This window comes from Agelaius tricolor, unplaced genomic scaffold (genome assembly GCF_023055355.1).
Source record: "Agelaius tricolor isolate 1412-34295 unplaced genomic scaffold, bAgeTri1.0.p SCAF_2, whole genome shotgun sequence".
NCBI classification, from domain to species: domain Eukaryota; kingdom Metazoa; phylum Chordata; class Aves; order Passeriformes; family Icteridae; genus Agelaius; species Agelaius tricolor.
In genome coordinates, this window is record NW_027269262.1 from 30508769 (window position 1) to 30521561 (window position 12793).

The following is a 12793-nucleotide window of genomic DNA, read 5'->3' on the forward strand; positions in this document are numbered from 1 at the left end:
AGTATTTTAAAATGCTTGCATATGGGAAAAGGGTTATTTAATACTCAGTGTAATGAATTTCTGAGTTACATTAACTGCAGCATCATAAGGAGATATTGTACTCCTGTTCTCTAGCTGTGTGGAAATGGAGCAATGGCAGTGCCATACATCCATAAGCAAAGTAATAAAAAAGGATCTATAATCTTTGGACGCATACATTTAAGACATTTCTGTAAAGTTTATTATATTTCTTGCTTCCTCTTTCACAATCACTCATGGTTAATGTTGAGGTATGCAAAATGCTTAAAATCGCTCAGCTGTCCACATTAAGAAAAGAGAAGCAATATTTTTAAGAATAAAATAATTATTTCTAATCTCATCGCACTTGAATTGGTTAAGAGGTAACTCACCTTTTTATAATTTTGTAAATCAGAGAAAACATCCACTGACTCAATTATTTAATTATTTATGTTATTCTATTGCAAAGCCACATTCTAAGAATGGTTTCTCTCTGTCAAGCAGATATGAAGGTAAAACCAAATCCCTCAGCTTTGTACCATTGAGCAGTGTACACTGACAGATTAGGAAAGTCTATTCTAATGCTGCTGTTACCCATATCAGCAAATATAAATCTGAAATTAGGTTTGGTGTTAATTTTTAATTAGTTGATTGTGCAATCACTTTGGAAAATCAAATTTAAAAAAATAATTTAAAAAAATAAAATAGCATTGTCTTGGAGTCAAACACTGAAAAAAAGCTATACTTTGGTCTGCAACATGTGCCAAAAGCCAAATTACAAGCTAGCAACTAATTTTAAGATTTCTAAAACTACCTGCTGAATTTCACTGAGGAAGTCCAATCTATGCACTGTGATGCAGGACTGAGCTGCCTGTCTCCCTGTCTTGTCATACTGCTTATTTTCATTAGCTGCAATGGCATAGAGATATAGATTTTTAATATACTTTTATTGCATTTTGGATAGCTGACATATTGACAGTAGGTTTGGGGCATTTTATTCCTGAATTTTTATGACTATGCCTTTTTGACAACTATGCTTTTAAATTTTTTATTGGGAGTTTAAAAATGGCTGCATTTCTTTAGGGACAGATGAAAAATTTTATCAGGTGTAATACCAAAAAATGTTCATTCAGATGCAGAGGGCATTTTTAAAAAAACAAAACACACAAAAAACCCCCCCAATACTAACATTGGTATGTTCTTGTCATCTCCCATTCCACCCTTAAAAAGTCTCAAGCTCTTTTAAAGAAGCATCCAAAATAAAACATGCTGAAGATCTAAGTTCTTTTCAAGTGATCTAGGTTTTTACACAGTGAAAGCCTATTTCCTTACTCCCTAACAACAAAGAACACACAGTACAATAGTAATTATTCTAAAAACAATTGCACTTCTTACTGTGCCTTCATAAGTAGAACTGTGAAACAGCAACATTGCAAGAGCACTCAGTAAATGGAAATCAGAATGCTAACTCTGCATGTGAGCACACAGGTCTGATCAAAAGACTCTGCAGACTGTGAGTTTTGCTGTAACTGGCTATAAGTTGTGCTTATGAAGACAGCTACTCCTCATGGGTAGTCTCTTTCATTTCATTTGGCCATACATTAATAGGTTGTCATCCTGCACAGCATCAAGAGAGGGCTGTGGCAGAAGCAAAAAGAAATGCTTTCTCCAGAAAGCTGGTGATGGGAAAGGGGAAACAGATTGTAGCCAGCAGCAGTATCCAACCAGAAATTCTTGTTTTTTGCACTCCCATAAAAACAGTCAGAGAAAATGCAGCAGAAACGTATAAAACAGAGTTTCTTCATTACAACTATGAACACTACAATGCTATGGATGTGAATTCTATGATGTGTTTTGGAGAAATATTCACTTTCAAGGAAAAAGATAAAATAGAAATCCATTACATTCTTTACTTGCCTTAAGTGTGTCATTAAAAGCAGGGAAATAAACTCAAAGCATCCATATTCTGTGATAAAAATGTATTTTATAAAATAGCAAGAGTTTTCTGAAACAAATGCCTAAAACCAATAACCAAGTGCCTGAGTGGTATATTTCATTATGGTTTAAATCATGACAAATCAATTGCAAGATGTGTACCTTCAGCATACTTCATCCTGAGCTTTCAAAGGAATACTTTGTTTAGAGAATCAGTTTATTTTCTTGCCCATACCCAGGGGCCCATACCCCTCAATTTTACCTTTTTTTCTTTCTACTCTTAAAAGTTATACTAAAACTACTTTAAAAGGTATTTTATTACTCCAATGGAAGTAAGTACCTGCTGTAAAACAATGTACACATTCCCATAAGCTCTTTGCAAATTCTCACAAGCCATTACACCCTATTTAATTTTATCTGAATTTTAACATGTCTTTGCACCTAGTCCCACCTTACTATATCAGCATACCATCTTACTAATAATCACTTCTGAAATTCCAAGTCCTACATCTTAATTAAAACTGTGGACTTGTATTACAGCACTAAATTAACTACAGGACTTTGAGGATTTGGGCATCTGGGAGAAAAAGAATTTATATGATCCAAGACTTGACTGGATCATATCCAAATACCTTGTGTTTTAGAAGTGAGGTGTTTCCTTTAGGCATTACAGATGACCCTTAGAAAATGGTATCACATTAAAGTCCTCAAAACAGTGCAGGCTTAACCAAAATGAAAACTGTCAAGTGCATCATACAACATCTGAAATAAAGATTATTCTACCTGTATCGAACATGCTCGATTGTGTCATATGTCAGCTTGCTGCTGATATTCTGACTATGAGGGTTGCCTAGGAGACAATAGAGATACAGAAATGAATCATTAATCACAATTTTTCTATTAAATTTCTCTTTTATCAAAGTATTACACCAAGAGAGCCTAAAAGATGATAAAGATTCAATGCGTACTTCACAGCAATTCCCTGTAGCCCCTCAGGCAAGAGAAGGGACATACAACAGGACAAAGAAATTATGACAGACCTAGAAACTTCAGCTGGATCTCTTACTAATATTTAGGCAGTTCCCCTAAAAAGAAAATGAAACTGCATATGCACAAACATACTAGAAAAACTACAGCCCAAATGCACATTCATAAACCTATTTGTGCAGTAGGTAAGAAGCAAAAGACAGGATCTGGGGATAACAGACAATCATGACTGGATAGAAGAATTAATCCTTGGGTTTTTAGTGTCTGAAATTCAAATAATTCATTGAAATATAAATTTTATTGCAAAATTAGTAGCCACCTTAGCCCAGCTCAGCACAAGCATATATAACAATTAAGACAGCATGATTTTATCTTCTTGAGCAAAAAAGATGACAGAAATATCCAGACATAGCACACTTTCCTATTAGCAAATACTTAGAGAACATGTAAAAACAGTTTGGAAAGGGAATAAGGAAAAAATTGCTAAACTAACACACTTTTTGCAGTAGGCTCCAATATTAGCTACTCTTCAAAATTTAAAAGTTTCACTGCTGAAAGTTGTTGGGTGAAGGTGTTGGAAATCATAACTTTAGAGCTCAAACCCAAAATTTAGACTTTTTATGTCTGATGTTGCATTTCTGTAATTTCCAATTCAAATATTTTCAAATAAGAAGTGGGACTATCTCTTAGTTATATTACTTTCCCTCATTTACACATGCAACAGCTAAACTGCAGTTCTTTGGGCCTGTGGATTGTCACCAAGAAAATGAAAAAGCTGCAAGTCAAACTCCCCGCTTCATTCACATCTGTGTTTGTTAAATTAACTCTTAACTCTTCCCATACTGTCCTTGGACAGCATTTACTGTCCTTAGAGTATGAGATGTAACTGGAAAAAAAAATGACCATGCTAGAGCTCTTGATAACATTTTAGATGAAAGTTCCAATAAAAACAAACAATTTGTTCACCTATAGCATTATAAGTACTATGCAAATCTGCTCCAAACTGGCAATACTACTATTTCTATTCACAAGCACTCAGTTGATTCACAATTTTTTTTTCTACCACAGATGGTAGTTATTAAAAGGGTTGAGCCCAATGTTTGAAATAACTAAGATCAGAATGCAGACATTTCACTTTACAATGTCTGTGGTGACAGAACCTTAATTTTTGTATCACTGGCATGCACTTGATTAGGAGATCTTGAATGTAATCAAAACGATGTATTTTGCTATAACAGGAAAAAAAAGCCCCTATCTATATAAAGAATAACACTTATTTTGTAGTGGAACTCAAATTTATGCTCTGGATCCCAGCCTTGCCAGCATTCAGGAAAAAGAATAGGGGGAAATGACATAATGGCACATGGAGAATGAAAACTACTCAAAACCCTCAAGTGGCTTGCCCAGGTGACAAGCACATGTGTGCCAGTGCTGAAGTGAACAAGCATTTTCTTGTAAAGCACTGGTACCTAATTCCCAAGTGAGGAATCCCTTTGTTCCGTGTATCAGGGAGCACAAGAAACACACAAAACTAGCAAAAAGGACAGATGACCCACAGATAGCAACGCACCATAGGAAATTTGATTACTTCAGTGGGACTTCTCACAGCATAATACTGTGCAGTATATTTTTTTTCTGGTTGAGCATGATTCACTTTAATGTAAATTGTCTCACACAGTATCAATATTTCTTATACAATGGATACTGCTGACTTTGTATAAAATCACATCCAGTGTGAGATTCTAGGCTAGATAATAACACAGAAAGAAATGAAAGGTTTAGGCAGAGGATCTGGGGATGAAGTTCTTACAGGTTGTGCTGTAATAGTCAAATCTCCATCCAGATATTATGCAATTCTGCAGATACTTTTACTCATATTCCTCTGCACAGGATTGCTTCGGCAATCCTTTTTCTGAGTAGGCACCAAAGTCTAACAGTCAGAGCAAAGTCTAATAGCACCTATTCTGTGTCTAAATTCGCTTGGGATCTTTGAGCTATGCTTCCTTCTGAATAAAATTCTTATACTGAGTCACAGTATAAGCTCTTTGTGATGACTCTGAGAAGGAGGTTGGTTCTGGATTCTGGTCCTTGCATAAGAAACTAGGTTTGCATTTTTGTGTGGAAAAAACCCACAAAGAATGAACAGTGCTTATAGTTAAAATGTATTTCTTTATCCCAAGCCTGGTGCCCTAACAGAGTCATGCAACAGAGCCATGTTTGCTTTGATCTTTCTTCTTTACCAACATAGACAGGTCCTTGGCCACCAGAGAATGAAGCCAGGGGTGACACTAAGGGACTATGCCTCCTTTGTAAAAGCACTGGTCTTCCAACTACTCTCTAACAGCATTAAAAACCTGCAGAAGGTCTCTTCCAAGAAGCTCAGCTTTGAATGATTTAGATGGAAAGTTGAGAAGACTCATGGGAATGTTGCTTTGCACTTACCATAAACGTTGTTTCTGAGGTCATCAGTAAAAGCTTTAAGTAGACTCTCTGGGAAAAGTGCTGAACCAGCATGGTCAAGGTAAGTAATCCCTAAAATACAAATACAATTACTAGTTTCAATTTTTAAAATATTCAATGCCATTTTCTCACACAGATTACATTGTCAAGCGCACCATCTAAATACCACTTTTCATGCACTAGCAGAAAATTTCAAAAACGGATGAAACAATAGAAGGCAAACATTTTGATTACCTGTCTATAATTTTCAATCAAAACCAAAGAGGTCCTTCCTTTCATGCTTAGATTACACAATCCTTGGAAGAGAAAAATCTTTTGTTTGGCCTGTACGAAACTGAGCAAGCTGGTGTCTTCGGCCATAGTACCTTGCTACTTCCAGGCACTACTCATTATGAAAACTACTATTGCCACAATGCTAATAATTATTATTAACAGCAACACTGATAGTGATGTCTCCTTGCTGACAGGTGATGCAACTCTCTCAAGAACTGACAAGACCTAAATTGTTTCTGAAGACCAAAGACAGGACAAGTAGAAGTTTTAATGTATTTAATCATGTCTCTCCACTCTACTGCACTTAACATTCAATTAATTTTTAAAATCTCCTTTTATATTATTAAGTTATTGCGAAACTTTTAAATAAATGCTTATTGGAAATGAAGGCTTTTTCATGTTTGGCCATTTTAGATTTCTTAACGTTTAGTAATTATTCTTCCATTTCTCCAGTGTGTTTCATGCTCTTTATTAGTTTTCTTATTTCACTTACCTTAAGTATTTCAACCTTTTTCAAATTTTAATAATGATGAATATGATTAAGATTAGAATTTATTAAGTATTTTAAAGGTCTTCCCTTTCCACATGGATTTAAAATTGAGTTAAGCTTTAAATGAGACGTCTCGACATTTGGAAATATATAATATTATATATTATGTCACTCTAGCAGTGATCCAGTGGGTAAAGCTGTGAGGCAGGGCTAATAATAAAACCAATCCAGACATCCACCACTTATTTTCAAAAGAGAAGAGTCCTCTCCTGCCTTAAGATTTCCTCACTTAGAGTACCTAGCAGAAGCAGAATTCTTAATGATGGCTTGAAGTCAGTCAAGTGTTTAAGGTGCATGGACAAAACCAAGGGTCAAAAAAAAATAAGGGTCAACTTATTAGCTGTACAGGTTTTTTTAGGTTTTTACTTATTTAAAAAAGATGAATCCTAGGAAGTTTCTCCCAAGCAGTATGAAGCAGCACACACAAGCACTCAGGGGTCAAAACACTTATGGAGGTCTGTCCTGCTCAGTTCCCAACAGCTGCTCAGCTCTCCGCAGGAATGCAGGGCTTTGGAGGGAGAGAGCACACTGCCCATGGCAGGACAAAGCTAGGCCCCTGCCCAGCACTGTGGCACAGCTTCTGCCAGCAAGGGGACAGCAGCTTTCCCTCCAGCAGGACACATGCTCACCATGGCCACCAGTAGCTTGGCCCCAAAAGCTCAGGCAGATCCTGAGATGGAGCTAAAGCATGGAACAACAGCCACAACTTCCACCAGCTCCGACAGCAACAGTCAGGGCAAAAGGCAGCCCGTGGTCACTGGCTACAGCTGGGAGAGGTGGGAAAGGCAGGATAGGAGCTGAGAATGGGAAGCCCTGAGCCAGACACAGGTGGAAGAACTGCTGTCCTGGAGGGAAACACCCTGGCTAGCACTCTTCCAACAAAGCCTCTACAGAGGCGCCATTTGGCTCTCATGGGCACCAGGAGCACAGGCAGGTGATGCTTCTCTGGGAGCAGCTTCTGTGTTTGGACCTTTCCAGCCCCAAGGATGGAAACAGCACTGAAGTCATTACACAGCTCTACAGCATGAGCAAAAAACAGGCAACCAGCTGAGGCTCCTCAAACACAAACCATCCACTGACAAAGGACAGGCAGTTTCCATCCTGACCAACACTCCTGTGAGACAATGTGGACAAAGGTAGGTAGGTAAGGTAGGTAAAGGCCCCTTGAGTGGTTTTTCAAGTTTGATTCCTTATGCAGCTCATGATGAAGGACAATATTGCAGTTCTGTGAAATGGAAGTATAAAAACCAGCGAGTCATTTTTTAAACTCCTCCTCTGGGTATAATACTTTTAAAATCTGTGAGGAAATTTGGCTGAGGAAGGAAATATTATTAATTCTTAAACTTTTATTTTATATTTAATGCTGCTGTTTAATTGAAAAGAGAGAACAGCATTTAATACTCTCTCCCACTGCCCAAAAAAAGAAATGGGCTCTCTCATCTTTTGAGGCTGCACTGAAACAAATATCTTCATTGCTATTGCACTTTTATGATGTAGTTTTTCCTTGCTGTCTTATTTCAACCAAATTGTATTTTTAAAGAAAAGAAAAAGAAAAGTGGCACATGTATAACACAACAGAAAAAAACACATTAATAACTTGCATTGTGTTTTTCCCCTGGTTTAATAAAATTTGCTATTTTACCTTTATTGAGTGCACATTAAGCAGAGATTTGTCAGTATATAGAGAACAATACAGTTCCCATTGTTTCAATGTGGTATTTAGTATATAGGCTGTCAGCACTATGAAATGATACTGTTTATGGGAAATAACAGGAGAAAGAAAATATAATATGATCAACCAAAAGAACATTAAAACGCAATATCCATCAGGACATCGTTTCATTGCTCAGGGAAAATGCAAAATTAACTTTTAGTTTAATTTACATACTATTATGTTTGGAGTGTGTAACTGACTTCACCAGTCTAATAATACACCAACTATTTGATAAAATCATATTTCAGAAGTAGGTTTTTTTAATACAAGTATCAAAAACCATGCAATGTGTTGGCATTAGTCATGGAGAGTTATTCAGCCAGAGTATCGGTTCATAAGCTGCAATATTCGTATGCTAATATCCTTCCAGATTAATTTTACATGGGGAACTCTTTTGGAACCAATACAGGCCAGTCTGTCCTGCTGAAAAAGTCCCAGCCCAGCTCTCTGATCCCCTTATGTGCTTTAATTCATGTCTTAACATAGCATTTACCATATCTGTGTGCTATTGGCCCCTTGTAAAAAACCTTCTTGAATGCACACCTACATACAGCCTCATAAAAGCCAGTTTAACTGAACATTTCTCTCTCTTAAAAGAAAAAAAGATAATTTAATTTGGAGCATTTTAATATTAGAGTTTAAGGCCAAGCAAGAACACTCAACTGCATGAAAGTCTGAGAACCTACAAAACCTACAAGGCAAAGAGAAACTACCAGACTAATCTTTGTGAGCCAAATGTCTGCTTCTGACAAAAACACACTTGTCTAACATGTGACTTCACGTGACTTAGAAGAAATTGAAAGACATGATTTGATGAACTAAAAGTTGAACTAAATCTTTCAGTAACTACTAAGCTGTGTAAATGTCTACCATCCAGAGGACAGTCTAGAGGGGAAGCACAGAGAGCCACCCTGGAAGCACTTCCTACAATGGCCAGGTGCCACATGGCACTGCCTAAGCTGTCTCCTACTTCAAAACCCACCCATAAACTCATGTCTAGTCACCCAGCTCCTCTCTGGCTAAATGATTACTACTTTGGTATTATGAAATATGTTCTTGTAATCCTTGAAACTGTTCTTTGTGCTACACATTTCTGAACTTTGCCAAAAATAACCAATTTACCTATGCACCATCTGGACACTCTGTGTTCACCTCCTTAATCTTTTGTTATTCTGTAATTCTGCAAAAGTCACCAAAACAAGCCAACCCAAGCTCCACAGGTTATTTCTCACAGTCCTGACACTTCAAAATTCCTGCGCTCCAGCTGCCAGTTATATTGCCCAAAGTCTCATAATAAAGAATGAAATGTGTAGTTACAAGGCAGCAACTCTACAGAGTCATAAATTTTCATTGGTGGATATAATTGCTATTCAGTAAGATTACATACACAATATTACTTGGAAAGCAGATACAGAAAATGCCCTAGGGAGAGAATATATATCTTAAGTATGGCAATATTAACAAAACCAGTATGAAATAAACACAAGCTGAAGGCAAAATTAAACACTATCTGTCAAAAGATAAATATCACATTTCCATATACCAAGCCATAAGCAGGAGAAAAAGTGAGTGACAAAACAGGGAGAAGTGGGCTCTACAGAGGTTGTAGACAAGTGTGATTTCATTTGGACACAGAGAGGTTTTAACAGGTAGGATCACATCAGGTACCTCAGACTCCTAGAGTCATAGAACAGTTTGGGCTGGAAGAGACCTTAAAGATCATCTCATTCCAACCACCCTGCTATGAGCAGGGACACTTTCCATTAGCCCAGGTTGCCTGAAGTCCCATACAACATGATTCTGAACACTTCAAGGGATGGGGCATCCATGACATCCCTAGGCAATTTGTTCCAGTGCCTCATCACCCTCACATTAAAGAATTTCTTCCTAATATATAATCTAAACCTAACTCTTTTCCAGTTTGAAGCCATTCCCCCTTGTCCTGTCTGTCTTAGGTTGGAAATGGGGGTCTGTATTCTATTCCATCTGTTAGAGGTGGGGTAGTTATCTTCTGTTAATTGGGCAGTTTTCTTTATCTCTTCCACAACCAATCCTCCCTCAGGGGAGATATCTCCTGTTAACAGGCCTTTGAGTTTCACTGCATGACTGACAAAATACCATCATCCCATTGTGAGAAGCTCTACCCAGAGGGAGGAGCCAAGCATTCCTAACTGGATATAATCATAGATTTTGGGATACTAGAGCAGCCTTTCCCAGTGGATTCCCAGAGGAATGCCAGGCCCATCTACATCACTGCCAGACCTTCAGAGGAAAACTACACCCTTCTACAGGATCACTGCTCCAACAGAACCACATGTGCCACTCCAGGAGGACTGCCGCCACCATTCCAATTGGACTGCTAGCAACATCCTGACCAACAGGGTGTCAGGTTGTATTCTGACTCTGTCCGTGTTGTTTTGTATTACTGCACTGTTTATGTTATTTTTTATTTTCTTCCCTAATAAAGTACTGTTATTCCTGCTCCCATATCTTTGCCTGAGAGCCCTCCTTAATTTCAAATTTATAACAATTTGGAGGGCGGGTTTACATTTTCCATTTCAGGGGAGGCTGCTGCCTTCCTTAGCAGATACCTGTCTTTTCAAACCAAGACACTGTCACTACACACTCTTGTAAAAAGTCTCTCTTCATCTTGTATACTTCAAATACCAGAAGGCTGCAATTACATCTCCCCAAAGCCTCCTCTTCTCCAGGCTGAACAATCCCAGTTCTCTCAGCCTTTCCTTATGGGAGAGGTACTCCATTCCTCTAATCATCTTGGTGGCCTCCTCTAGGCTGCTCTAACAGGTCAGTGTCCTTCCTGTGTTGAGGACCCCAGAGCTGGATGCAGCACTGCAGGGGGGGGTCTCAACAGAGCAAGGAAGAGGAGCAGAATCACCTCTCTCACCCTGCTGGCCACACTGCTTTGGATGCAGCCTGGGATACAGCTGGCCTTCCGGGCTGTCAGCACACATGACCGGGTCATGTCCAGCTGCCAGGTTATTTTAGTAATTTAAGTCAGACACCCTTTAGAGTCAGCTCCTTCTCTCCAATCACTGTGTAAGACTTAGCACCCCCAAGGGATGCTCCTAAATTAAATAGCACAAAGTAGCTTTAACTATGTAATGTAGTACATATAGACTTTCTAAAAGTGCTTGAAGTTTCTGAAACAGGGCATGATATGCCTACAAACTGTATGGACAGACAAAAATCCTCATTACGCAAAACCATTAATAAAGTGCATTAACAGAAAACAAAATCCTACTAATATGGCTTGAGATTTGCCTTTTCTGGATATTTTCTGGATTAAACATTTAATTAATATTTTTACCTGCACCTTCAGTTCCTTTTTGGAATCGATTTAGACAAAAACTATCACTTCAGAGTATGTTTTCTCAAAAAAACATGTCTCTCATCTAAACAGTCCTGTTCTGCTAGACAAGGTAATGTTTTATTTCCCTTACTTAAGGCCAAGGAGCTCTTCAAAAGACCACAAAAGCATAGTGCTTGATGGACAAGGCCATAGATGCTCAAAGCCTGAATAGCTAGTATGCAGTTAAAGGAGTTCCTCAGCATGACTTGACTTAATTGCTGCAGGCCTGGTGAAGTAACACAGCAGTCAGCCCACAGTCATGGGGCAAATTCTGCCAGTCCACCAAATTCATCAATTCAAGTAATCACAGCTTGACCTGACTGCCAAATGCTGCTCCACACTAGGCTCCAACCAACCTGGATAATGGTACCAATATTCTAAGGGCTGCTATCCAGTTACTGAGTTCCGTGGGAAAATGGTGTTTAATTAATGTGTTTGAGTGTTTGACTTGATGGACTCATTACAAAAAGCAAAGCATGAAATGTGCAATTACATTTATCCATAATAAGCTCCCATTATTTTTTCCATGTGCTATTGGCTTGCATTATTTGCTCTCACTGCATTATTACCTACTGCAAAGTAGGCAGAACATCAAAACCCTTTACAGAGAATACCAGACACTCTCTTTGCTTGCTGTACTCCCCAGCAGGGGCTATACCGACTCCACAAAAGCTCTTCAGGTGGATGAGGTTATTCAGTGTCATTATGCACTGACACTGCTCTATATACATGAGTCCCTACTTGCAGGTTTCAGTTTACAGCCTACTGGTTCTGAGGAAGAGGGGAGCGCAAAAGAAAGCAATGATTCCACATTTACTAAAAAAATCACATCCAAGCCTATGTAGTCTTCACAGCTATAGAAAAAAAAAAGTGCAAGCCATCAAATTGCATAATTTGCCAGCCCCTGTGTTAAATAAGACTGCAGGAAAAGGATCAATCAGCACTCCCCTTCATCCTTACAGGCCTACCTGTGAGGCATAGCTTTACTCAGTGCATCTCTGGGGCAGGAATAAATATTGACTGCACTCAGTGATGTTATTTCCACTGACAGTTTTAATGGGCTGTGTGAGACTGGTTGAAGTCTTATTTGTGGGCATGAACCAGAGGTATCCCAGCTTCATACAAATAACCTACTGCAGCCTGTCTCTCTGTCTTTGGATGAAATATACATCACAAGTGATTCATATTCATGCATTTCTTCAAACAACTACAACTTGCTCAGACAAAAAACAGCATTCACACCTCCCTAGAGAAGATATGATCATCTTTCAGTCTCTTTCTTTTTTCCCTTTCTCTCTGATGAAATTGATCACATGAAAGAAGAGTTGAAAGAAAGCATATTCCCCATTCTTCTATTACCAGAAAATGCTTTTGTTGGTTTTCCAGAAAATTTCACAGAAACATTCACATTTGTGTAGGAAATAGGCAGTTTTGTGTAGGAAAGATAATTCCCTCTTGAAATGAAAACACAATGGCAAAAAACAATGTTTAAGGTATCATAATAATT

At 38.2% G+C, this 12793-nt stretch overlaps 1 protein-coding gene across 1 annotated transcript in view; it reads right to left on the bottom strand.

Moving 5' to 3' along the window:
• Nucleotides 1-12793, bottom strand: part of MOCOS (molybdenum cofactor sulfurase) — a 211179-nt gene that overhangs the window by 178382 nt on the left and 20004 nt on the right. Inside the window, exons 2-3 of the mRNA XM_071455205.1 lie at nucleotides 5362-5451; nucleotides 2716-2782 (exon numbers count right to left, since the gene is read on the bottom strand). Of these exons, the coding sequence (XP_071311306.1) occupies nucleotides 2716-2782; nucleotides 5362-5451 (157 nt within the window). The remainder of the gene's footprint in view (nucleotides 1-2715; nucleotides 2783-5361; nucleotides 5452-12793) is intronic.